The 26,189-nt window shown below is 43.0% G+C and overlaps 1 protein-coding gene across 3 annotated transcripts in view; it reads left to right on the top strand.

Annotated features, from left to right (window-relative positions):
* Positions 1 to 26,189, top strand: part of afg2a (AAA ATPase AFG2A) — a 686,751-nt gene that overhangs the window by 181,494 nt on the left and 479,068 nt on the right. For all 3 annotated transcript variants that reach the window (XM_086009602.1, XM_086009595.1, XM_086009612.1), the window contains exon 14: positions 14,476 to 14,602. In XM_086009602.1, coding sequence (XP_085865728.1) covers positions 14,476 to 14,602 — 127 coding nt within the window. The remainder of the gene's footprint in view (positions 1 to 14,475; positions 14,603 to 26,189) is intronic.

The following is a 26,189-nucleotide window of genomic DNA, read 5'->3' as shown; positions in this document are numbered from 1 at the left end:
AGAGCTTGTCAAGAGACCCATTTAAATTAAATAGATCATATCTATTGTAGCAGATTTCTTTTTCCTTTGCAACGCTCAGGAAACAAATAAACCTTCTTTATTGAAAAGGGCCCTTTTTTCAGCGGAAGTACTTTGCTCAAATCAAAAGTTGTAGACAAAACAGTATCTTTATGTCACTAACATCAGCTTTGCTAAAAACCTGAATTAAAATCCAGCATTGGATTTTTTTTTACAAGTTAGAAAACAGCCTTTTGAAGCATTTGGGAATGAAGGAATAAAGTGGCTCAGTGGTAGCACTCTTGCCTCTGAGTCATAAGGCCATGGGTTTAATGCTCAGTCCTGAACTTGAGCACATAATTAAGCTGACACTCTTAGGTGGATGTAAACGATCCCTTGGTATACTTCCGACTGCAAATTCCGAGCCATTAAGTTGTTATTTATTTTATTGCTGTTTGTGGGACATTACTTGTGCAAATTGGCTGCTGCGTTTCCATATGTTACAACAGTGACAATACTTCAAAATTAGTTAATTGGCTGTAAAGTGCTTTGGGATACCATGAAAGGTGCTATATAAATGCAAGTTCTTTCTTCTTTCAGACAGGCTGAGCTGGGATGGGGGGGTTCTTGGGGAACTCGTGCGCTTTTCTTAACAGGTTGACTATGATCATGGGAATGTGTCCAAAATAGTTTAAACTGGCTGAGGTCTATGGCATTGCGGGGTAGTTTTAGTGAGGGAAGAGAGGAACAAGTTACAAACATAAGACAAAAATATAATCCGTAAAAATCAAAATACAAGAGTCAATTTTTTATTTCTTGCTAAGCTATATAGCGCAAAAGAAGCTTGAAATTAATAATGATTACTATTCGCATCTAATTTCATTATTTATTTCCAAAAACTGCACTAGGATTCACCAGGGAGGATTTTTTTTGGCAGCGGGAGAGAATGCAGTCGATACAGATGAAACATCTGTCTTCATAACAGTGACAGAAATAGGGCGACACATACAAGCATTCCTTTGTGAAATTGTTACCAGATGGATAGTGAAATATGAGGCCCTGTTCCCATAAAATGAATCTGAAACTAAATGGGGTGGGAATTCAGACAAGACAGTCATTGGAAACCATTTGTTTTTTAAGCTGATTTTGCACAGTAGGAATGTGTGACTGCATCAAGTTTAGTTAAAAAATGCACCATCCCTTGAGACTGTTGCTTCCAGGTAATGACCTTTGAGAATACCTCTTTTTTTGTGATGTATGGAAGCACCTGCTTCTGTGTACACTGCAAAACTCTGTGACCCATTGAGGCATGTACACTTGTATTCATGTTAGATTACAGCTGACTGATTTGTAGCTCAGACTGTCACATGCATTCAAATAAAATCTACTATTAAGTAAGTGGGCAGTTAGACACATGTATTTGTTAACTGTAGTTATTCCCAGTGATATCAGAAAATAGACTCAAAAGCAGCCAACTGATGGCAGACCGGAAATGTTTAATGTATAGGGTGCTGAAAACTGATGGGGGTAGCTACCCACAATGTAACAAGTTGAAGGCTTAGTATTTGACCCGGTTTTTTAAACTTGTTTTTGTTAGCTGTTTTTGCCGTTGTTTTTTGTGTGTATGTAATGTAACAGTTTGTGAATAACTTCAAAACTTTTCTTGTTTTTGATGTTGAAGTTTGATTTCTTTAAAATATTTAATTCACCGTGGCATGAGGAAATCATTGTCGGACGGCACTGAAAACAAATTCGAATGCTGCCGGACTTAGATTTGTGGTACACCTTTATTTTTAATTAATAAAACTTGTCATTTATTCAAATGAAACTAATGTATTTCAACAAAGATTTAACGAAAATGTGTTTATTTTAAAAGAAAGTTACATAGCAAGCAGCAATGCGCTTTCAGTTTTATTTTTTAACACTGCCTCCTCTTTTTATGTTTTGACGTCCCAGACATTTCATTCCATCTTTTCATTCATTAGCCCAGACCAGAATTGCCAGAACTTTCTGGACTGAGACAGGTGAACTAAGATAGCTAGCAGCCATGGGATTCAGAGGGCAGGATGTTCCAGATCAAATTTAAGCACACAGCTGCTTTAGCTACTCTGTTTCTCTACCCCTCCCAACCCTCCACCCTGGATACATTTCAAGTATGAACTATGTTTAACAATGCATAGCTTTAACTTCTAATTTAGTCCAAAAAACATTTGTTTTAACTTTTTGAATGCATTGTTAGGAATTTTTAACAAACGCTTTTTACAATCCATCTCCATTTAAAATAGCAAACATTTTTCCATTGCATGAGAAAATCTGTCGAGTTGCCTTTTGAATGAATAGTATTCAGTATGTACCCCTTTACATATGTCTATGCATACTTACATACATAGTCATGCAATTTATTCCCCTCTTTGCTGTCTCTCTCACACTCACTCTCTCTCTCCCTCTGCTTCTGTCTTTCACTTTCTTTCTACCCTACTCTCTCTCTCTCTGGCACATATGTGCACGCTTACTCACTGATTTACTCTATAAAATCAATGAATCAGTTTCTCTTGAGTTCCTGGACACTATTAATAAATTACAGGTCTGTATAAGATATTCTCTTGGGATCAGTGTTACTGGTCATTCCTGTAAGAAAATCTTGCTTCCCCTATGGTCTGCAACTTTACTACCCAATATCTAGTTACATCATAGTGTGACCTGGGGGCCATAACAATAAGGCCCCTCCTTTTGTGTACTTGAACCTAAGATCTTGCACGTGCTGCCATGTGCAATTCTTCTATCTTCTGAAAGGCAGACTGATGAGAGCCTTATTGTAAGCCAGCAAATTGTTTTGCATGCAATATATGAATGAACAGAATTCAGTTTTCAATTAAATTAAATCTATTTCATATTGCTCCTCATAACATGGGAAATAACAAAGTATACCACTCTACCCTTGTTGATGGACTACACTCTCTTCATAGATTAGCAATCCCCGAAAGTAGATGGTGCTAATTTATTATATTTGTGCCTCAACATAGAATCTCTTAATGCCTTTCACTGTTTGGAAAGGAGGCGTTGCCTCCCTGCATCACTGACTGTTTAAAACTCAAACCTGCTTGAGACTGCACCAAGCAGGGAAGCTAAAAGCTTACCATTTGACCCCTCTTTTAGCTCTGTAGTGAGGATTGGTTTGCTGAACTGCCAATCAAGCCTACCACCTTGAATCAGAAGCCTCCCTCCTCCAGTGCGAGAGCTATGATAGTTACATTGCCTGTTTAGCTCGGCCTCTTCTGCTTAATGAGTGAATCCAATCCAACATTATAGGTGTGAACTTCTCTGAAATGTGCAAATGACCCATCCCATTGTCTTAAAATGTATGTGATATTGTGAGTGTATACAACTCTGTTAAATATTTCAGCTAGCACCACAACTAATGAACCTAATCAACATCCCAGATAGTTTTGTGTGTTACTGAGGGTTAAACACTTAAGGGGAAAAATTCGGTTGGTTTGCGCCTCCCGTTAGCGCCTTAAGAGGGCGCTAATGGGGCGCAAAGCAACTAGCGCCCGTGCGTGGCAATGTTTGCGCCGCTCACGAAATTAACTAGACATTTTGCGCCAGCAGATCGTGACATCAGTCGAGTGTGCAACGCTCCGGTAACGCCCTGGACCGGATATTGAGTGGCGCCCCCTGTCTTACCGCCTGCCGCTAGCAACGACAGGTTGAGGGGAGCGTTTTGCAGTCAGGAAGGGACTGTGGGAGCGCTATTTAAAGGCGACTGCTTCCTGCCTTTTTTTGTCGGTGACATTTTTGCACCATGCATTCTGAGAGAGAGAGAGACTGCAGGAGATATTCAAACCTGTTTTGAGGAGTTTTGGGTACTGAGCAGCACTTTGCAGGTTCTTTCTGATTTGCTCTTCCTTGCATCGATTTAAAAGAGAATATGGGGGCTGCACTCTGAGCTCTTTCCCTGGGCCTCCCCTTTGTTCTTTCCAACAGATTTGATGTACAGGTCTCTCCAGGCCGAGATTCAAGGCTGCAATGAGCAGGGTGTAGATGGAGAGCAAGATCGACCCTCCCCTTTAAGAACTGGCCGGCGCCAGTGTGTGTTCCATTGCTGACTGACATCACATGAGCTTCGCCAGCGCTCTGAGGTAGCGCCTCGCTCCTCAGCCTTTGCGCCTTAAGACAGGTGTGTAGTGTCTGATTTAGTGCTCCAATCACCTCCAGGGGCGATAAAAGCCAAGTTTTCAGTCGGAGGTGATAATTAGCGCCAGGCGCTAATCTTTGCACCCGGCCGATAATTGCGCCCCAAATGGGGCCATACTGAATTTCTCCCCCTTAGTCCCAAATTTAACTTCATAGCGCCATCATAATATAAATTAACCCAAAAATTCCTTCTAGACCGAACAGGTGAAAATATCAAAATGTGGCAAGTATAAAAGGTGAAATTTTTCTTTTACACTGATTATTTACTCTTTTAACTCTGTACTCACACTAACTGACACTTTCAAAAAAACCAAAGAAAACATGAATGTTTCTTGTCTTGTTCTCAATTTCCTCCCCTCTTCACTTAACGGCCCTTCCTCTTGCTAGGGTATGGTTCTACAGATGCCAGCAACTCTCTTTACCCAGCCTACCTGGTCATTATTTGTATGTGAATCTAGACAATGATTGTCAGCAGGTTATTTCAACACGGAGCACATCACAACAGAGTCCCATCATATTCTCCTCTGACATGCACACTTTCCAGCGAGAGTCATTGGATAATGATCAGATTGTGAGAATCCAGGCTTATTTTTCCCACACCAATTTGAAGGGCACTGAGGCCAATTGTAACACCTAACCTGCTATCTTGGCTGAAATCAGCTAACAGCACAGACCACCCATAGAACCTCATGCCAATGTGTTTACCAATAGGCCATTGAAGATGCACAACAGTTTCACAGCCAGTTTTGTGAAGTGTTTGATTTGTACACTGACAAAAACTGATTTTAGCTTTACTATAAGAAAATTAGAATTGTTTAATTGGTGATTCTAAGCACGGCCCAAGGCAAAAATGCGACCTTTCTCTCAATAATGGACAAATATAAAGTGGTTATAATATAGTCTCGTATGTTTAATATTTATGCCAACACAGATTTATATTTGCTTGTAAGTAAAATACTTCTGACTTAACAAGGGTCAAGCTAAATGAATTTACATGAAGTCTGTGAAAATTAGTTAATACTATGACAGCACATTTGTTGAGTAGCTTCTAATTTCAACAATTTTATGCCTGAAATGGCGTGATGGCAAAGGACAATTTACTGACTAAATAGTAAGTAAGTTTGTTAAATTAGTCATGCAATAAACTAGCTGCCAAACTATATTTGTTTGCGACAGAATCGAAAGAACTTGCATTTATATAGCAACTTTGTGATGTCTCAATGTGCTTTACAGCCAATGAAGTACTTTTGAAAAATAGTCACGTTGTAATGTGGCAGCCAATTTGTGCACAGCAAGATCCCACAAACAGCAATGAAATTCATAACCAGATAATCTGTTTTTAGTGATGCTGGTTGAGGGACTAATATTGATCAGGACAACCGGGAGAACTCCCTTGCTCTTCGAATAGTGCCTTGGGATCTTTTACGTCCACCTGAGGGCAGACAGGGGCCTCTGCTGTAAAATCCAAATGCTGGAATATTTATGATTTCCGATATTTAGGATTTTACTTTCTGTGTTTGATGTTAATTATCAAGACTGGAGATTTCATTTATATACCAGATGTTATGGAAGTTATTCTGTGTTAACAAATCTCATCTGGAGTTGTACAATTTTCACAGAGTGCAATTTTCCTTTGGAATCCCTGAAATACCCTAACCCAATGACCTGTAGAGAAATGTTTAATGAAGATTTTAGAAGACTGCTCTGTAAATCATCAGGTTTCTCTAATGTGCAGATTTAATTAGTGACTGGGCCAAAGTAGTCAATAATGAAACATGTCTAAGTAAACTGGCCACATACTGATTTATCTCACTTTGTCAACCAGATTTAATCTGTTATGAATTTAGGTTGTCACTACTAAATCAAAATGTGAACACATTTTATACCTACCATGAGTATAACTTTAATACTATGGGGTCTATTTTTCTCCATTTACTGATATTAGTAAAAAAAAAGTAAATCTGAGTATAAAGTGTGTTTCCTTAGCTCTCGGTGACATTTCTGCTTAAGTAACAAAATGGAAAAATATATACCTCCTCGATGCTGTAAAGGTTGTGCTTTAGTGTCCAATATATATTTTTTTTCGCGTATGAATAGCAGAGGGGACAGCTCTTGTTACTTTAGTTTAATGATTAATGATTATACTGCAAGGTGATATTTTTATGGTGTTTAATCATGCCAGTATGCTTTTTAGACTGTCATTTTATTTTGATTTAATGAAAAAGATTCCATTATATGTCATTGGCTGTTGATTTGAGAGTTTTAATGCTTAAGGAAGATGTATACCACTTCCTGCTACTAATGAAGGCGAGCTGAACACCACGGAAAGCCTCGAACTGCCAAGCCATATTTCACCAGAATCAGCGAATGGAGGAAATAAAGCAGCATGACAGTTAATTACGATCATGGCAGCAGAATTGCAGAGATTGAGTTGGCAGGAGTGCCTCGCTGACAGTTTTCTGCTGTGCAACCCTGACAGAAATGTCAGACTCAATAATACCTTCCAGTCTAAGTGAGCAGCATGACTCTGGGCTGTGTGTGGGAGTCTGCTGTAAGAACTCTAGGCATTTCAGGAACCTTTGCCACTCTGGGATTGCTGTGCTGCTGCAGTTTTTGACACTGAAGACTAGTGTTTTTCTGAAAGTTTCAAAAGTATGGTTTCCTGCCTTAATCCTTTAATGATGGGTTATGTCACAGTCTGAACAGTATTTTGCCACCACATTGAAACAGTGTGGAGCATTTCAAACTTTTAAAAAGCCAAGAAAAAAAAGTCTGGGGGTGGGGGGGTGGGGGGAAATTTGGTTGCTTTGCGCCTCCCGTTAGTGCCCTAAGAGGGCGCTAATGGGGCACAAAGCAACTAGTGCCCGGGCGTGGCGCCACCAACGCCTCCTGCAAAATTCACCAGGAAGTTAGCAGCGGCGGTAACCGTTAATGCCCTGTGGCACTGCGCCGCCGGCGATGACTTCATCGCCGTGCACAGCACCCAGCTCGCGCCCCGGCTGCGATCTTCAGGAATGCCCCCTGACTTACCGGTGGACACCGGGGCGGCGCTAGTTAAAGGGGAGGTGGCGGGCGGCCATTTTTGTTGCTGGCCGCCTGCCAGCACCTGCCCCCGAAGCTGTCCCCGGCCCCCGTGAAGCCCCCCCCCCCCCCCCCCCCCGGCGGGGTGCTGGCTGCTGCCGGGCTCATTTGCCGGCACTCCCAATCCCAAGTCGCCCAGCTGGGCACCGGGATGTGCTGCGCCAGGCCCCTCCCCATTAATAAGGGGAGGAAGGCCTGCAGTAGTGCCGTGATGTTGCCTCGCAGCGCCTCAAGAGGGACGCAGGGCGCTTCCAGTAGTGCCCCTCCTCCCTCTTGGTGCGCTACCTGGGAAAATTGGCCGCAGGGGGGCTAATTTTTTCAGGGAGCTAAAAGTAGCGCCCCAGCAAAGTTAGCGCCCCAAAGGGGGCGCAACTCAATTTTTCCTCCTTGATACTTAAATAAAGCCTTGCTATGGGGTGGAGGAAATGGTATAAATGCACTTCAGTTGATCACAGATTGGTACGCTGTAATCCAATGTAAAGGTTTCTATTGTATTTGTTAGGGATTGTACATGCCGTTATGTAAATTTTCTTTATTTTACCTTTTTTTGGTGTCATCAACAGAATTTGCATATCAGGATGAGCTATGATATAATTTAAGGTTACTCAGTTCTCACACATATGGAGAGGTGTATTGGCAGTTGAGTAGTTCTACACCCAGTTATGGTGGTAATTTTTGGTAGGGGGGCACAGGACTGGGGTGGGTAAGGAGATTTAGAAGCTGGTAGTTGAAGTGCCTTACTATGTGAATTACTCCAGTTCCCACACTTGCGATACTTATGGTTTCTCTGCGTTAGCAGTTTTATACCCACTCCCACTCGGACCAGGGTTGAGTCTACCAAAACTAATTTCACGTGGGACCCTTACAGTTGGCAGAACAAAGAGACTTTCATCCCATTCATTGCAACTGGACTTGAACTGAGCTCTCAACTGGGACTAAGCCCAGAGCGCCGCATAGGCCCCCTTAAAAACATAGGCCCTGAAATTCCAGAGTTCTGTTCTGCTGTTATACGTATGATGGGGCAGGACTTCTGGCTGCCTGCTGTAGAGGGCATTGACCCCTCCCTAAATCCCAGGGACCAGGTAATATAAGTAATCAGGATGGGGGGCCCATGCATTTTGGGTTGGTGCAGAGGTATCCACCCAACTTTGCTGCTCTGACTTGGGTAGCTAGAGGGAACTACTGAGCCAAGGGGAAATTTGTAAAACTTATTTTTGTGTTGTATTGTTGGAGGTGCTATCTTTTGGAGGAGATGTTAAAAAGAGGCCCTGTCTGCCTGATAACGTGGATGGAAAAAATCCGATGGCACTATTCAAAGATGTGCAGGGAGTTCTGATGTTCTGGTCGACATTTCTCCCGCAACTAACAGCACCATATCAACAACATGGCTACAAGAGGAAGGCAAAAGCTGGTTACTTTGCTGATTGTCTCTTCTCCTGACCTCTCAAAGTCTGTCCACCATGTACAAGGCTCAAGGTAGGAATGCAATGGGACACTTGCCGCTTACGTGGATGGGTGCAGCTGCAACAAGACTCTAGAAGCTCAACACCATCAAGGGTAGAGCAGGCTGGTGATCATGCCCCTGCCACCACCAGTCTCGTTGCAGTACGTACTAGCTATAGCACACAGCAGAAACTTGTCAAGCTTACTTTAATGGCACCTCTCAGTCATGCAATTTCTACCAACAAAAAGGACAGAGGCAGCAGGATCATGGGAAAGCCAGCACCTACAGGTTCCCCTCCAAATCACACTTCATCCTGACTAGGACATATATTGCGGTTCCTTCATTGTTGCTGGGTCAAAATCCTGGAAGTCTCAATCTAACACTACGTGGGAGCAACATTACCATAAGGACAGCAACAGTTCAAGAAGGTGGCTCACCAGCACCGCCTCAGGGCAGCTAGAGATGAATATTAAAGGCCAGCCTTGCTTTGGGATGTCCTAAGGATATGATAAGACACTATATAAATGCAAATTCTTTCTTGGGCACTTACGATCAAGCACCTGGAAAAATTAACTTATTTCATTAACCTTCAGTAGCAACATAAGCACTTCATTTCTTTTTGGAGTCTTTAATTATCCAATTGCAATATTGGACACAATTCAGCATCTATTGACTTGAAATATTCTCTAGCAATAAGGTTCAATTAAAAATTATAAAATGACAATTTGATTGCTATCCATCCAGCTTTTAGTTAATAGGGTGGAAATTACAGTATTCATTAAAATAGAGAGAAGAATTTCATATAAATGTGTTAAACATTTATACAGTAACATAGCTAACAGTAATTTCTATTCTAGAATCTCCCTAGTGAATCAGGCAGAGAGATTCCTCTTCTGTGGACAGATGTTTTAAACTAGATTCCTTGTTCCCTGATGTTACCTAAGGAATTTTGCTCTGTAATGGCTGTCTGTAATGGAAGTTCCTATGGCTTCATGGGGGAAGCAAGTAAACAAAAATTCTGATTATAATTTTTACATGTGTTGATCCCTTCAAATATTAATTTGAATCGACATTATGGAGTGCACCTATTGGAGTGACACCTAGCTTGAGGAAACCTTTTTTGACCATCTGTCTGCTGAATGGGGATTTCTGTTTCCAGGAGGAAATCCGCCTGGAAAACTGAACAAACTGGTCCCAGTAGGACTGACCGTCGTCACCATTTTGTGCTGGAGATCTCACTGACTGATGTCACCACGCCATGCCCATTACAGATGTTGCTGTCTGAAATGGATGTTTCAAGGGATAATTGAAAAGCAATGATTGTTTAAAATAAAATCAGAAAACAACGAAATTTTGGGTAGCTTGATATCACTGCTCAGTGGAAAAGTTACCTCGATCTATGAGGTAGAGTAGGAACCAACATTATGGGATTGTTACAAATTTTGTTTAGTACCATTAATCCAACTTGCAGGTGATTTTGTAGTGTCTGAAATGTTCTATATGGGACAAAAATTGAATTCATATGAAAAAAATACAAAAAAAATGTTACAGGATCCAGGCTTTCACCAAAACCTGGGAGGCAAGTTCAGAGGAATTCTGACCATAGTGGCATTAACAAAATAGAGAGAGACAAGGCAAGGTTGGAATAGGGTATGGGAAGATAGGAATTGGATGCTAGAAGTGAGAAAGCGATCTCTTGTCAAATGATTAGGTTTTGTTTTGTGTAGCCTCTATTTGTCTTTATCATCGTCTCATGAGCAGAAACTCAATAAGAATACACTCAGTGTAATTAGTAACCATTGATGTTATTTAATGATGATGAGATATGCTAGTCCACAGGGAACATTCATCTCTCCAGGCAACAAATACGTTATATGGTTCATAAATACAGTTGGGTTAGCCAGCTCAGCACTGTCAGCAGCATGCTGTGTCGCAAGTATCTACTACACATGTAAATGTGATTTGTGCTGTTTGCACCAATATTCATTTAAAAATGCAAAAATGACATTTTTAACTTCACTGGCATGTTTATCTTTTGTAGTTTGAACTTCCTAACTGCTGTTCTGATACCGGAAGAACTTTTTAGCATTCTGCTTAATACCTTTTATTCTCTACTCATCTCTAGGATTTACTTTGCAATTCTAATGTCCCTTTTAGCCAGTTTTAGAAAATTGTTATACCCCTTTTAGTTCCCTTCCATCTGGCTCCTTGTGGGTTCTATACAGATTTTTAAATTTCTGTTTTAATTAATCTTTAATTTTATGGTCTCCATGTTTACTTTTTCTTCGATTATATATACTTATCTTGCAAAATTAACATTGTTTTTAAAATGTTCCCGTTTTCCTCAACTGACTTCTTTCAGCAGGGATTGCCATTTAATTTCTTTTAGTTCATCTATCATTCCTTCAAATGTTTCTTTTTTAAAGTTAGTTCTTGCACTTACTGGTGCTGATTACTGATAATAAATTTAATCATATTGTAGTCTCTAATCTCTAGCAGTTCAACTATCTTCACATTATGGATACATTCACGATTGCTTTGAAGAACCAGATCTAGATACAAGTCACTTTTTGTGGGTTCCTTGACTAATTCCATTAAGGAATTCCCAGTTTCTATTGAGTTGACTGAACCTGTGTATGCAACTTCAAGAATTTTGCAGCAAGACTGTTGATTCACAGCATATTCCAGGACATTCTGCTTGTAAGCATCATTCCTTCTGTGTGTTGGTATGACATTGGAAATTCCAAAAATGAAAAACGCCTGGGAAGCCATTTTTAGGACTTGATTAGTAACTAGATTTTTTTTCTTTAAACGAGATAAAGCATGTAATTGTCAAATTTCTCCAAGCTTGCTTTTTTCTGGAGGGGGTGGGTGGAAAGAAAAAATGTAGGTTACTATATTCAAAGGGTTGTTCATAACAAGTTACCTGTGTATGCCAACTTTCAAGGCAGAATCTTTATGTTTTGTAATGCATTCTACATGCTTAAAAAACTAATTTTATATGTATAGATCGTTTCAAAACAATGACTGTTTAAAATCTGGATGGGATGTATCATTATTCAAGTTTTGAAGTAGGTACTGAATAAAGTCCTGAATTTAAAGTATTTTACTAAAAGGTCCTGCTTCAGGTTATTGTGTTGTTGCAGAGATACTTGGTAAGGAAGAAAAGATGCAAATAAGAACAGATTAAACTGAAGTTTGTACATTTCTTGGCCTTAGCTATAACAAGTCGCAGCTTAAAGAGATGGACAGTAAAATGCTGCTCCCTCCTATTACATACAAATATCATGTAAATGTGGCATGTAAGGGGACACATTTATTTGAACCAGTGGCTCTCCTGTGGCATTGCTTGTGATTAGTCGGAGCAAATGGTCTCACTCTTGCCTGTCGTTGTCATCTTTCAGTTGCTGTTTCCCTTTTTGTCTGCTTCTCCTTCTGTTTCTCACTATCTTTTTTGCTTCTTTCTTTGCTGTCTTCTGCTTCTTTCCCTTTTGGTGGTTGGTGGGATGACATGGTAGGGAACGTTGCCACTGGGACAAGAGGCTGCATTTTCTGGTAGCGGATGTGGAAAGAATATGGCCTGCAACCCTTGGTGATTTCCTTTCTATCACCACCTCATCACCTGCCCCTCTTACTTTTATCCAATCTGTCACACCCATATACATCCCCTATCCCTTCCTTCCACCCATAACTTGTCATTCATTCTCTATTTCCTCCTCTGCTCTGCTCCTCACCCACCATGCTCTATCCTTGGGAGGGCTGGAAGGTTAGTGTAATGGTAAGTATTCATACCTTACAGTTTATTATACATCAAATGTAATACCTAGGCATAACAGAGAGTAGCTTTACACAAAAACTGTGATCTAGGATGTGAAGTGTAAAACGAACACAAGTGCATGCAAAACTTTTATTATGTTATAGATGTACAGTGGATAAGGAAACCATAAAAACATGTAAAGCACTGTCTCTGAGGAGATCGTTCACAAATTTGTTTTCAAATTCTTTCATTAAAGATGTGCACTAATTTCCCACATCTACAGCACTAAATTCCTCCTTGCTTGAAACCGCATAGGCTTATCATGAGCAGTGTCATGGGATATCTGCTGGTATTGGAAATGCATAGTCCATTTTGGGAAGAGAGTAATTGCAAATACATCTAGGAATATTATTCGTAGGGAGGGGTATGACCTCTTGTTTCCTCATTACCTCTACATCCATGTTAAGAAAGGAGAAAGGACTTAACTTCATATTGCACCTTTCATGTCCTCGGGATGTCCCAAAGTGTTTTGTAACCAAAGAATTACTTTTGAAATGTAATCACTTTTGTTATCTAAGCAAACAGCAGCCAGTTTGTGCATAGCAAGGTCCCTCAAACAGCAATTAAATAAATGAATAGTTGATTTGTTTTGGTGGCATTGGTTGAGGAGTAAATGCTGGCGAAGACACTGGGAGAACTTCCCTGCTCTTCAAATAGTGCCTTTGTTAGGAGGATGGTGCAATCCAGACTCTGGAATCAAACAGCAAAGACTCACAAACCTCTCCTCCAGGGAAAGAATGGGTGCAGATGTCATTTGAGATCAGAGATTCAAAATATGGCCTCCTTGCTGATCAGTGCAGGAACTCTTATCAATATAGCTGCTAGACGAGCTCTTAAATATTTTTTCTCCAATACAATATGGTGTTCAGGTACAATTAATTGAGCTGATTAAATATGCTTCATTGATGGCACCATAATCTCGCAAAGCAACTTTCAATGAGTTCCATTTTGAAAATAGAAACTGGGCTAGTTCAAGTTCCTTAGTTGTTGACTTCTGTGAAAAAAATCAAACTAATATACATTATTTATTTTATTCCGTTGTCCAGATAATTAAAAATCTTTTGATATACTTTTGAAATTTGCAGCTAACATCTGTTGAATTTTAGAGATGATTAAGCATGTGCAATACAGTATATCAAAATGTTGGAGAGAAGCCCCTTTTTCACAGCTCCATTAACTCTGTTTGGTATAAATTAATCCTGTGGATAGATGAGATATTACGAAGGAATCCATTAAGTGGAGATGCTCAATTCAGTGCATATGAAGTTTGTCAAATGTGACTGGAGTACAAGGAATCTTGCCCTTGGTAAAATCTAAAAATGTTTGCCTCAAAGAAATGTAATTTTAGTTATATTTGACTGAGATCAACTTTTTTTCTTCATAAATACATTTTGGAGTTTTGCACACTGAAATGCTTTGTAGTGTTCAGAATCTACAACTTATTCCACTTCTGAACTAGGTGCAAAATGAGTCAACTGTTTGGTTTTTGAGCATCAATGTTACCAAGTAGGACTGAATCCATGAATAGAGCAAAAGAACATTTCCCAATTCCTGATTATCCAAAAAAGTACTTTAAAAAAAAATACTGGCACAATGTAACTTATTGCAAGGGATTAGATGGAAATGAAACATTTTTCTGGCCCTTATGCCATATATGAATAGTGTGCAAGTTATTTTACTGCACAGTTACGTATTTTTTTCCCAGTAGCTGATACTTCAGTGTTTTGCTGTAAGATGCGCCATAACTAAAAGTTACTAGAGGGGATAAGAGTTCAACAACAGCAAGACTAGCCAGAAAACTCAAACACAGAACTCATCTATGTTTCTTCCTTTTAAAAAAAACATTTGCCTGCTGTTACCTTGTGAGTTCAGTGTGTTGCAATTCATGAGTTTTTTTTCCACAGTTGTGTGTAAAACTTTCTGATTGTGTGTTTTGGTTTAGCTCTGCTGGCGCTGGGAATGTGGCTGACCGAGTCCTTGCACAGTTGCTGACTGAAATGGATGGGATTGAACAGCTCCATAGTGTGACGATCTTGGCAGCCACCAACAGGCCAGATATGATAGACAAGGTAAGGACTGCTGGTTTCTCTACCGAATCTTTATTTCTGTCATCCATTCCAAATTTTGTGTAATACGAATATGTTGATGTCATAATGTATACAGTGCATTGGGCAGTCCATTTCAGATGCGGTGACTAATTTTTATACCCATATTTTACTGCAACTACTGTAAGGAAAAAGTCTCAAAAAATACAGCAGCCCCCATTTATGAGGCTCTCTAAAATAGCATGACTTCAGATATGAAGCATTTCTTTCTGACCCCTTTCACCCTGCCTCCTTTCAAATAGTGAATCCAAATCTGCCCCTGATACGCTTATCAATTACTTCATAAAAGGTGATGAGTCGAAGAAGAGATGATGAGTCGAAAGAAGAGATGAATAAGGCTTTTATTAGCTAAGAAGAGACCATGCTTCTTCGTGAGTGACTGAACAAGTCTGAACGAAACCCACACAGTGGTGGGTGGAGTCAGCTGAGGCATGCCTCCATACACAGCGCCACCCAGAGGTGGCAATATACAATACAGTGGTTTACCACATTCACCCCTTGTTTAATGTGAAGTCCGGCGGGGTGAAGGGTACGACAAGTTAAGTCTATCAGGAGGCCTTGTCTGACGTCCTGATCGTCGTGGTGGCGGCGGTGGTGTTGCAGCATCCGACGTCGGGTCTGGTGTCTGGGTGGTTGGCGAAGATTCCTGGGGCTTTGGCATGCCGTCTGCAGGGGTTGGGTTGGGAGGGGTGGTGGGGGATAACAGTGGTAAGGGGGATAACGGTGGTAAGGGGGATAACGGTGGTAATTCAGGGGTACCCGAGGGTGCGAGATCTCGTATGGAGACCGTGTCCTCCCGCCCGTCTGGGTATGTCACCCAGGCATACTGGGGGTTGGCGTGTAGGAGGTGCACCCGCTCGACCAGGGGGTCCGTTTTATGCGTCCTCACGTGCCTCCGCAGTAGGACGGGCCCAGGAGAAGTCAACCATGCCGGTAGCGAGGTTCCCGATGTAGACTTCCGGGGGAAAACGAACATTTTCTCATGAGGGGTCGCATTAGTGGCAGTACAAAGCAGTGACCGAATGGAGTGAAGCGCTGCAGGGAGGACCTCCTGCCAGCGGGAGGTCGGAAGGCCCTTAGATTTTAGTGCTAAGAGGACTGCCTTCCAAACCGTCGCGTTCTCCCTTTCCACCTGGCCGTTCCCCCGGGGGTTGTAACTGGTGGTCCTGCTCGTGGCGATACCTCTTGTTAGCAGGTACTGCCGAAGTTCGTCGCTCATGAACGATGAGCCCCTGTCGCTATGTATATAGCTGGGGAACCCGAACAGAGCGAAGATGTCATTCAGACACTTGATGACCGTGGTACTGGTCATGTCTGGGCAAGGGATGGCAAAGGGGAAACGGGAGTACTCATCAACTATGTTGAGGAAGTACACATTGCGGTCAGCGGAGGGGAGGGGCCCTTTAAAATCGACGCTCAGGCGTTCGAAGGGGCGGGTGGCCTTGATCAGGCTTGCTCTGTCCGGCCTATAGAAGTGCGGTTTGCACTCGGCGCAGATTTGGCAGCTCTTGGTCATGGTCCTGACCTCCTCGATGGAGTAGGGCAGGTTACGGGATTTGATAAAATGGAAAAACCTGGTGACCCCCGGGTGGCAGAGGTCATTGTGGAGGGACTGCAGCCTATCACTCTGCGCGTTGGCGCATGTACCACGTGATAGGGCATCTGGGGGCTCATTGAGTTTCCCTGGCCGATACAAGATATCATAATTGTAGGTGGAGAGTTCGATTCTCCACCTCAAGATCTTGTCGTTCTTGATTTTACCCCTCTGCTTATTATTAAACATAAAAGCTACTGAACGCTGGTCAGTGAGCAGGGTAAATCGTTTCCCGGCCAGGTAATGCCTCCAGTGACGCACCGCTTCTACAATAGCCTGGGCCTCCTTTTCGACGGAGGAGTGTCTCGTCTCGGGGCCCTGGAGGGTCCTTGAGAAAAAGGCCACGGGTCTGCCCGCCTGGTTAAGGGTCGCGGCTAGGGCGAAGTCGGAGGCATCGCTCTCCACTTGGAAGGGGATGGACTCATCCACCGCGTGCATTGCGGCCTTCGCGATATCGTTCTTGATAAGAGTGAAGGCTGCACACGCCTCTGGTGTCAGGGGGAAGGAGGTGGCTTTGATGAGGGGCCTGGCTTTGTCTGCATAGAGGGGCACCCACTGGGCGTAGTAGGAGAAAAACCCCAGGCATCTCTTCAGTGCTTTTTGGCAGTGGGGAAGGGGTAGCTCCATTAGGGGGCGCATTCTGTCGGGGTCGGGCCCGATGACTCCGTTCTCCACCACGCAGCCGAGGATGGCCAGGCGCTTGGTGTGAAACATACATTTTTCCTTATTGTACGTTAGGTTCAGCCGTTGGGCCGTACGGAGGAAATTTGCTAGATTAACGTCGTGGTCCTGCTGGTCGTGGCCGCAGATGGTGACGTTATCCAAATAGGGGAAGGTTGCCCGCAGCGCGTTCTGGTCAACCATTCGGTCCATCTCCCTTTGGAAGACCGAAACCCCGTTGGTGACGCCGAAGGGGACCCTAAGGAAGTGGTAGAGGCGGCCGTTTGCCTCGAAGGCAGTATACTGGCGGTCCTCATGGCGGATGGGCAGCTGGTGGTACGCTGACTTAAGGTCGATGGTGGAGAATACTTTGTATTGCGCAATCTGATTGACCATATCAGATATGCGAGGGAGGGGGTACGCGTCCAGCTGGGTGTACCGGTTTATGGTTTGGCTGTAGTCGATTACCATGCGGCGTTTTGCAGTGGTTTTAACGACTACAACCTGGGCTCGCCAGGGGCTAGTGCTACCTTCGATAATGCCCTCCTTCAAGAGCCGCTCCACCTCAGAGCTGATAAAAGCTCTGTCCCCGGCACTGTACCGCCTGCTTTTGGTAGCGATGGGTTTACAGTCGCGGGTGAGGTTAGCGAACAGGGGAGGGGGGGGGACTTTTAATGTGGAAAGGCTGCAGGTGGTTTGCAGCGGGCGATTTAAAAGTTGTTGGTTGCAGACTGTGAGTGGGGGGAGGGGTCCACCGTATGCTAGTGTGACACTCGAGGAAGGATTCAAAGCAGCTCAGCCAGTGTTCAAACTTGGCTGATGCACCCACATCTTGAGGGTCGAGGTCCAGGCGTGGTGGTCTGAGGGCTCTCAGCAATGTCTGCTGTATCCGTTGCTGTTGTTGCTCCTCAGGTGTCGCCATTTAACTTTTAGCTAATAAAATTGATACGCTTATCAATTACTTCATAAAAGGTGATGAGTCGAAAGAAGAGATGAATAAGGCTTTTATTAGCTAAGAAGAGACCATGCTTCTTCGTGAGTGACTGAACAAGTCTGAACGAAACCCACACAGTGGTGGGTGGAGTCAGCTGAGGCATGCCTCTATACACAGCGCCACCCAGAGGTGGCAATATACAATACAGTGGTTTACCACAGCCCCCATTAGAGTACAGTCTGTATACCTGTTAAAGACAGTACTATAAAAGGATTGGGTGTTACATTTAATGGTAAGGTATAATTGAAACATTTCAATATGTAGTTTATTTACACAAATGCTGTAACTTTTTTTAGTGTTATCTATGATGAAAACATTACAGTAGGTACTGGACCCTAGAATCATGTTCAGCAGGGAGAGGAGGACAGTTAACTGGGCAGAAAGAATTGTGAGAGTGCCATCATTGCACATCATATTCTGGAACAATGATGTGGCCACCCTGCTGATACTGCAGCCACAGTACAATCTGTCCCAGCTGGAGAGATGAGTGTCTGTACCTTTGTGAGTCCAAAGACTGTGGAGATAGTACTGCAGATTTCATTCTGGAGTCATATCCCTATTGGGCTTTTGGGAAGAGCATTCAATCTGATTCAGCCTCTTCCACCCACCCCAACAACCATCACCTCCCACCCCGCCCCAGTCCGACATCAGGGGGAGAAGTGCCTCCCTCTACTAACGAGAAAATTATTCCTCCCAAATGATAAATACATAGAGACAAAATACATAAAGACCATTCACGATGCAGTTGGATGCTATAAGAGAGGTAGGTTACTAAAGGGATAAGGTTCAATGAACAGAATAGTCTTTTCAACAACCTATCTAGATCACCAGATAAACGTGCTCTAGATGGATAACAATTCCTTTGCATGTCCAATCCAACTTTCTGAGCAACAACAGACAACAACAACAACATGGTTTCTTTCAGATCCCGGAGGCAGGAAAATGAATATTCTGAACTAAATTAGAAAAAATGCTCTGAATCTTTTTTAACATGGCACATTCTTATAATAAACTGAGCCACTGTAATTAACATTTAACAGTAGTTTGTAATTGCAGTGTTGAAATGCAACTGCAGTCCTTAGAGGTTTAGTAGCAGAATGGAAAACAGAGAGTGATGTCTATGGTAAACCAGATCTACTACATGGAATGTGATGTAGATTGTCGATCATGACCAGCTAGTAGTAGTTCATTGTTCAGGGGGTGGGTGACCAACCCGTTCTCAGGAGGTGGGTCGGACACTAAAATATTTTAAGGAGGCTGCGTGGCTCCATTTTAACGTTACTTTTAGTTTTAACGCATGCAGGCCTGGTTTCCCAGGCCTCGGGAAACACAGCAGCACAAGGGCCGGATTCATCAGGTAAGTGCCTTTACACCACTGCTTCTGTGCCAGGAGGAGCAGGAATTCTTCCGCCTGACCCACCAAGCTTACCTCCACACGATTCGACCCCCGTGATTGGCCGACCCACCCACGATGGGACCCTTGCGATGTCCATGTTGGACTTCGCTCTGTTCTGTTTTCCGGCTGCCTTCCCGCCCAACAGACTGTCAGTGGCTGGCTGCAGCCAGGAAACCTGTTGGAAAAATGTTAAACAGGTCCTGCCATTAAATTCGGTAGGAATTGCGGGAAACCCATAATTGCGGGTTTACCCAGCTGCAAATCCTCCCCTCCTCCGTTCCCTTCCCGCCTCATAGTTATTATCAGGATCAAAATCTCTGATTGGATAAGACGCCCAAATTTAATATAGATGAGATGTTAGTGTTTCGCTGTACCAGATACAAATATGGTTACCACCATCTTTTATATATGAAACAGGTTCATATAACTTTTTCTGTGTTCAGTATGTGTGGGGGGATAAAAATGAATCATGAAAAGCTTGAGTGCAATATAACATTCTGGAAATATTAACTCAAAGACTATCTACTTCAGATTGCTAGGTACAAATCAGCTCTAACAAATTCCACATTGTTTCACGTTAAACCAGGAAAAAAAAGGTTCTGTTATGTGACCTTTTGTGATTTGGAAATGAGAAAATATATTATGTACTCAAACAGAGTACTGATGGATTGGTATGTCATGACCCATATTAATATTTCAGCCTCTTGAACGATAGCTTAATCTCTGTTAAAGAACACAGGCTGGCTTCAAATAGGGAAGTGAGGGGGGAATAAGCCCCAGGGATCTTAGGCATTTTCAGCACTGGAAGTTACTTGAGCAGCTGAAAAATCAGATTATTTTGCCCCCTGCTGGGTCCAATTTGAGTGTCAAACACATTGGCTGTGATGTACAACACAACTGCTGAATGAGGTACTGGATTACAGTTTAGGTCAGCACCCTGGGGTTTTCTTTCCAAACAGCCCTTATCATGTAGGACCTCAGGTTGCAGCACCAAGTAAATGATTTGCATTACAATTAATGTATATAATTCGACAAATAAAGGTTAATGAGATATTTTTGGTACCAGTGGTCTACTGTGATTAATTGATAGCTTTTGTACTCAATCGGCAATCAGTGTGAAAAGCCAGTAAGAGAGACACCAGTGGATGCATTTGTGGTACATCCAACAACAAGTTGCATTTATATAGCGCCTTTAGCATAGGAAGATGTCCCAAGGTGCTCCACAGAAGCGTAATCAGACAAAATTGACATTGAGTCAAAGGGGATATTAGGAGGGGGAGACTGAAAGCTTGGTTAAAGAGGTATGTTTTAATAATACAGTAGTTTAAAGATTCTTTCTCATTTGGTCAGGTTAAAGAAGCACTATGTAAGGAAGTTGGGACCTATTCGTTCCCATCCATGAATTAGCAGCATTTTGCATTGATTCAGGGAGTGGTCATTGAGGTCTGAAAACTTGATAAGGAGCTAGCCTCCTCAATGATAGGAACATGAAGAGGGAGAGTAGAAGGAATGTTTTCATGCAGAGTTATTAGAGTATGGAATACATTACAACGATTGGCTATTGAAGCTGAATCAATCATGATATTTAAAGGAAAATTAAATAAAAACTTGAAGAAAAATTTAACGGATATAAGGAAATGGGATTTGAGTAGACAGCTCTGATGTGTAGCTCAGACCAGCACAGGCACAATGGTCTGAGTGGTCTTCTTCTGTACCAAAAGTTGTATGATTCATGAAAATCAAACCTACACAGCCCTGAACATTCTTGGCAATGGCAATCTTGGAAAAAATTGTAATTTTGTGAGAAGACTGACATTTAATGAAGAAAATGTTTCTTTTGTTTTAAAGTAAGCACTGACTATGACCTAACCATAGAACATAGAATCTTTTGAATTACACCTCAGCTTAATTTCCCCTCTAATACATCGCAAATGTTTTATTTCATCCATTGGGCATTGTGTAACCTATATGCCCTACTGGTTCAGCCGATGACCTTTAGATTATGCTAGATGATCTTTTGTGGTGCTGCTCATGAGTAGTCTGGAGCATGGTTGTGTTGTGCACTGCTAACATGAAACTATGTTTAATATCACGTGTCCCCCTAAGGTGATTGCTCGGGTGCTGGCTGTGAGGACGTGTGTAAATAGGCATATCCTGAGTTTAATTAGAAGGTGAGGGAAGTTTCTGTAGATTGGGAGCTTCTGCCCTTAGGGTTTGAAAATTAGCAGGAAATGATGGGCATTTTTTATATATATATATTATATATATGTGCTCTTTGAGTAGAAGTGTGATGTCTAAAGTGTGTCAGAAATGGGCTAGGTGCAAGATGTAAAGTAGCAGTTGACAGAATTTTTTAAGCTGAGGAATCCATTGATTGTTTTATGATCCAGTATTTTATCAAAAGTTTAAAATGAGCATGTCCTTATATATTTATTGTTACTATTTTTGATAATTTATTGATCTTTAAGTTTAGCGTCTTATTTCTAGATATTTGATAAAATCATGCCCAGAGATTCACAAATTCAGACTGCAAGACCTTTCTTTAGTACTGTAAACTTGATTTTTGTAGGGGTGTTTTGTTTTGGGGATGTAAATTAGGCAGCAAGAGCATCAAAGGAAAAAAGAAAATGACCAAACTTACTATGAAAACTCTTGTAGACACAAACCACGTGTAATGTAGCCATCAGGAGGCTGGAGTCTTAGTATTTCATAAGTAGGTGTGTTCACTAATGAATGCCCCACAGCATAGCATTGAGCTTCAATATGAATACATTGAGAGCTAAAGTGTTGTTGCCCTATGTCAGAGCTGGTATTATAACTGACCGCGTGCAATTAGAATTATATATCCACAATTTTAAAAATAAAATTGCTAATACAATATGCAAATATGTGAGATTTTCAGAAGTAAAACACAATGGCCCTGAAATTAGGATCGGGAGCTTGCCGCGCGTGCAAGCCCCCGATCTGCACTCACCCTGCGCGCCGACATCTGAAGCCCGGGCCTGCTCGCATTTCCTGTTACAGGCCCGGTTCAGATGTCGGCGCGATGTGCTTACCTGATCCAGCGGCGTAGTTAGTGCAATGTGCCAGCTGGGATCAGGTGAGCACTGTGCAGCCAATCAGGGGAGGGGAAACTCATTCATGAGTTTGACAGTAAGATCTGTCAAACTCATGAAAAGTATGGGCTGCCAAAACACTACTTTAACTTTAAATAAAATTTTTAAAAACATCCCACTGATTATATTAACTATAAATATGTTTTTAAAAATGTTTTAAACAATTAATCAATTTTTTGTAAAAAATAAATTTTTTAAAAATAGGGTCTAAAACTAAACTTACCTTACTGTAAATTCTTTAAAAATAACAAACCTGTGGAAAAAAAATTTCTACATTGTACTAAAAGCCCACTTACCTGTAAAACTAAATACTTACGTCTGGTTTTTCCACGCGTAAAAACCCGACGCCTTTACACTCGGGCAACTGTGGGGAAAAAAAAGGAATTTCACTGCGCACGCGCTGCCTGTGCAGTTGCGCGCGTACTGCCTCTTAACCCCTTGGGTCAGAGGGCAGGAAATGCCGGTTTTCAGCGCATGCGCTGTGCATGCTGAAAACCGGCAATTCCTCCGGGCACACGCGTGAGTACCCCGTCCTTACTCACGCGTTGTGCCCGGAATTACTGGGCCAATAAAAGTCAAATACATTACCTCACAATAGTTATTAAATGAGACTTTACTTTCATAAGACAATTGAGACTCTCAAGTCCAGGTGCTCAACTTCTTTTTAAACTGGTGTTACATGCCTGTTACATGTGACAGGAGTTCAAGAGGCTTTTTAAAGTTATTTCCTCTTGTTAAACTTCAAGAAACGTTTTTTTCAGTGAGGGAAAATTAATTGGGGAATGCTCAAAATGAAAGTCCTGCTTGCAAGCAGTGGGTAACTTAATGAAAGGTAATTGCGAGGTGCGAACTGCTGCTTGAACTGATCAAAATAGTCGGCACAATTAATACAGTTTAAGCGGTGCCTTTGTAATTGACACCTATAGTGATGGCAAATGGTCAGCGCCATTTTCCCGATCTAGGCGGCTGTCTGGGATAAGCAGGGACGGACGGTGTAAGCGGTGGGGATCGTATTCCAAAACACATTGAGAAAGTTCACTTCCTTCATAAACAGTCTGTCATTGTAAAAGTGTTAAATACCAAGGATGCACAGCAGAGTATTCAGGATCTGAAAGAGTGAGAAAAATTAATGTTTCAAGTGGGATCCTTCATCAGAACAGAATAGTGGCTACCTTATCCCATGGTATATGGAGAATAATGACTACTGCAACTGAAGGCAAATTAATCCACCAATTTTTGCTCATTGTAATGAGGCCTGTGCTAGAGTTAACTTCCATTAACGTGACATAAAATACAACATGAAAATGATGAGTTAAAATTGGCTGGCCTTCTATGAATTTTAACTGATCCATCTCATGAGGGTTGGGATGAAACCAGGCTAATGGTGATGCCCTGTACTAGACTGGTACAAACATCCAGTGCTTAAACATTTGGAGCCATAGAAGTGCCTTTTGCAAATATTCTGGGTTTGTCCAATGAGTGACATAATTCTGTTAGATTGGGCAATGATTGAATACACCTTTGCTATTTTTATGCTTTTGGGAATATCTCGCAGGTAATTTTAAATCCAATCCTATTATGTGAAAATTTGTATATGTAGCAAGCTTTTTATTTGTCTTGCAAGAGGAATGTCGAGAATAGCTGTGTCCTGAAATGGGCTAACGTGGGTACATGCTGGACAGTGGATCTTTTCCAGCTAGAACACTTGAAGTTGTTTAACCAGCCGTTCTATCCATTGGGATGGTGACAGTATTTTCTACGCATTCCTTTGTTCCATTCAAGTCTGGTAGCCAAACAGATAGTCACTGTGGTAATATAGGGAAATGTGGCAGCCAATTTTCACACAGCAAAGTTCCACAAACCGCAATGAGATAATGACCAGATTATTTGTTTTGGTGATGTTGGTTGAGAGATAACTGTTAGCCAGGACACTTGGAGAACTCCCCTGCTCTTCTTCGAATAATGTTGTGGGATCTTTTACTTCCACCTGAGTGAGCAGACGTGGTCTAATGTCTTATCCAAAAGATGGCACCTTCGACTGTGCAGCACTCCGTCAATACTGCACTGAAGTGTCAGCCGAGATTATGTGCTCAAGTCTCTGGAGTGAGGCTTGAATCCACAACTCTCTGACTCAGAGGCAAGAGGGCTACTACTGAGGCAAGGCTGACACCAAAAAGAGAGAGAAAACCAGAAGAGGAGTAACAGAATCAGCGATATGAAGGCATCAGGGACAGGTAAGAAGTCACTGATTTAACAAGTGCAATGCCATAGGAAATTGACTACAAATTAATATCTTGGCAATAACAAAAATTCTGTTCAACATATTCATGTCCCTGTTTGAAAAATAAAACTTGCATCGCTAACGTAATGCAACATTCAGAAGACTTTTAACAGTAGTGTTGCGGCTGCCGCGGAACACGAATGGAGGCCGAACCGATCTGAGGAACACATGGCTTTTATTACATTCTCTTGAGAGATGGCTGCCCCAGCTCCTCTCTCTGCTAAACCTGAAAACAGACTGAGGGCGACACCCGCGCTTTTGAGTACACTCTGAGGGCGACGCCCGCTCCTTTGTCATGCCTTAAAGGCAGCATGCTTCTTAAAGGCAAGGTGCCCGATTTATTGTCCACAGACGGAAAAGTGGATTGCGCCCGTTTAGGTGGCGATCCGCCACACAGCTCCCCCCAGAATCCGCTTAGGAGGTGTGGACGAGACGGTGCGGCGGTCTGATGGGCCGGCGGAGTGGCTCTTGTAGGACGCCGGTGGACGTGGAACGGCCGGGCGTGGAGCAGCCGGGTGTACTGGCTTGAGGGCAGGTCGGCCGCGTGGCGGTGGACGAGCTACTGGGACCTGCTCACCGGGCTCCGAGTGTGCTGGCTTGAGTCGGTCAACCGACACTTTTTCAGTCCTGCCGCCCACTTGTAGGTCGAAAAATTTGTCCCCAGCCTGTAGTACTTTGTAGGGCCCGTCGTACGGGGGTTGAAGGGGTCCGCGGTGGGCATCGTGCCGGACGAAAACGAACCGTGCCTGGTGCAGGCTTAGCGGGACGTGTGAGGTGGATTCGCCGTGCCGGGCAATGGGCACCGGGGCGAACTGTAGCGCCGGTGAGGCGAAGTCGTGGCGTTGCTGGTCGGCTGACCAGGGTGTCGTGGCGGTGGGCAGGAAGTCGCCAGGTACGCGCAGCGGCTGGCCGTACACGAGCTCTGCTGCCGATGCGTGGAGGTCTTCTTTAACCGCGGAGCGCAGGCCGAGGAGGACCCACGGGAGTCGGTCGGTCCAGGCGCCGTCCTGGAGGCTGGCTCGAAGAGATGCCTTCAAGGATCTGTGGAACTGCTCACACAGTCCGTTGGCTTGGGGGTGGTACGCTGTGGTGCGGTGAATGGTCACCCCGAGATTGCATGCGATGGCGGGCCAGAGTTCAGAGCTAAATTGCGGACCTCTGTCCGACGTCATGTCGGAGGGGACGCCGAACCGTGCGACCCAGGTGCTGACGAAGGCTCTGGCGATGTCGGCGGTGGTGGTAGAGGTCAGTGGAATTGCCTCGGGCCAGCGCGTGGTGCGGTCGACGATCGTCAGCAAGTGCGTGTGGCCTTGCGATGGCGGCAGGGGCCCGACGATGTCCACGTGGATGTGGTCGAATCTACGTGAAGGGACGGTGAACTCCTCGAGGGGTGCTTTCGTGTGTTGCTGCACCTTGGCCCGTTGGCAGGCTAGGCAGGAGTTGGCCCAAGTACGTACATCCTTGCGAAGGCCGCGCCAGACAAAGCGGTTGGCTACCAATTTGATGGATG

Source organism: Somniosus microcephalus, chromosome 2 (assembly GCF_052327205.1).
Source record: "Somniosus microcephalus isolate GS21.2 chromosome 2, FLI_Smic_1.0, whole genome shotgun sequence".
In the NCBI taxonomy this organism is placed as follows: Eukaryota; Metazoa; Chordata; class Chondrichthyes; order Squaliformes; family Somniosidae; genus Somniosus; species Somniosus microcephalus.
Note: the sequence above shows the minus strand (reverse complement) of the source record. Positions and strands in the feature narration are given on the sequence as shown.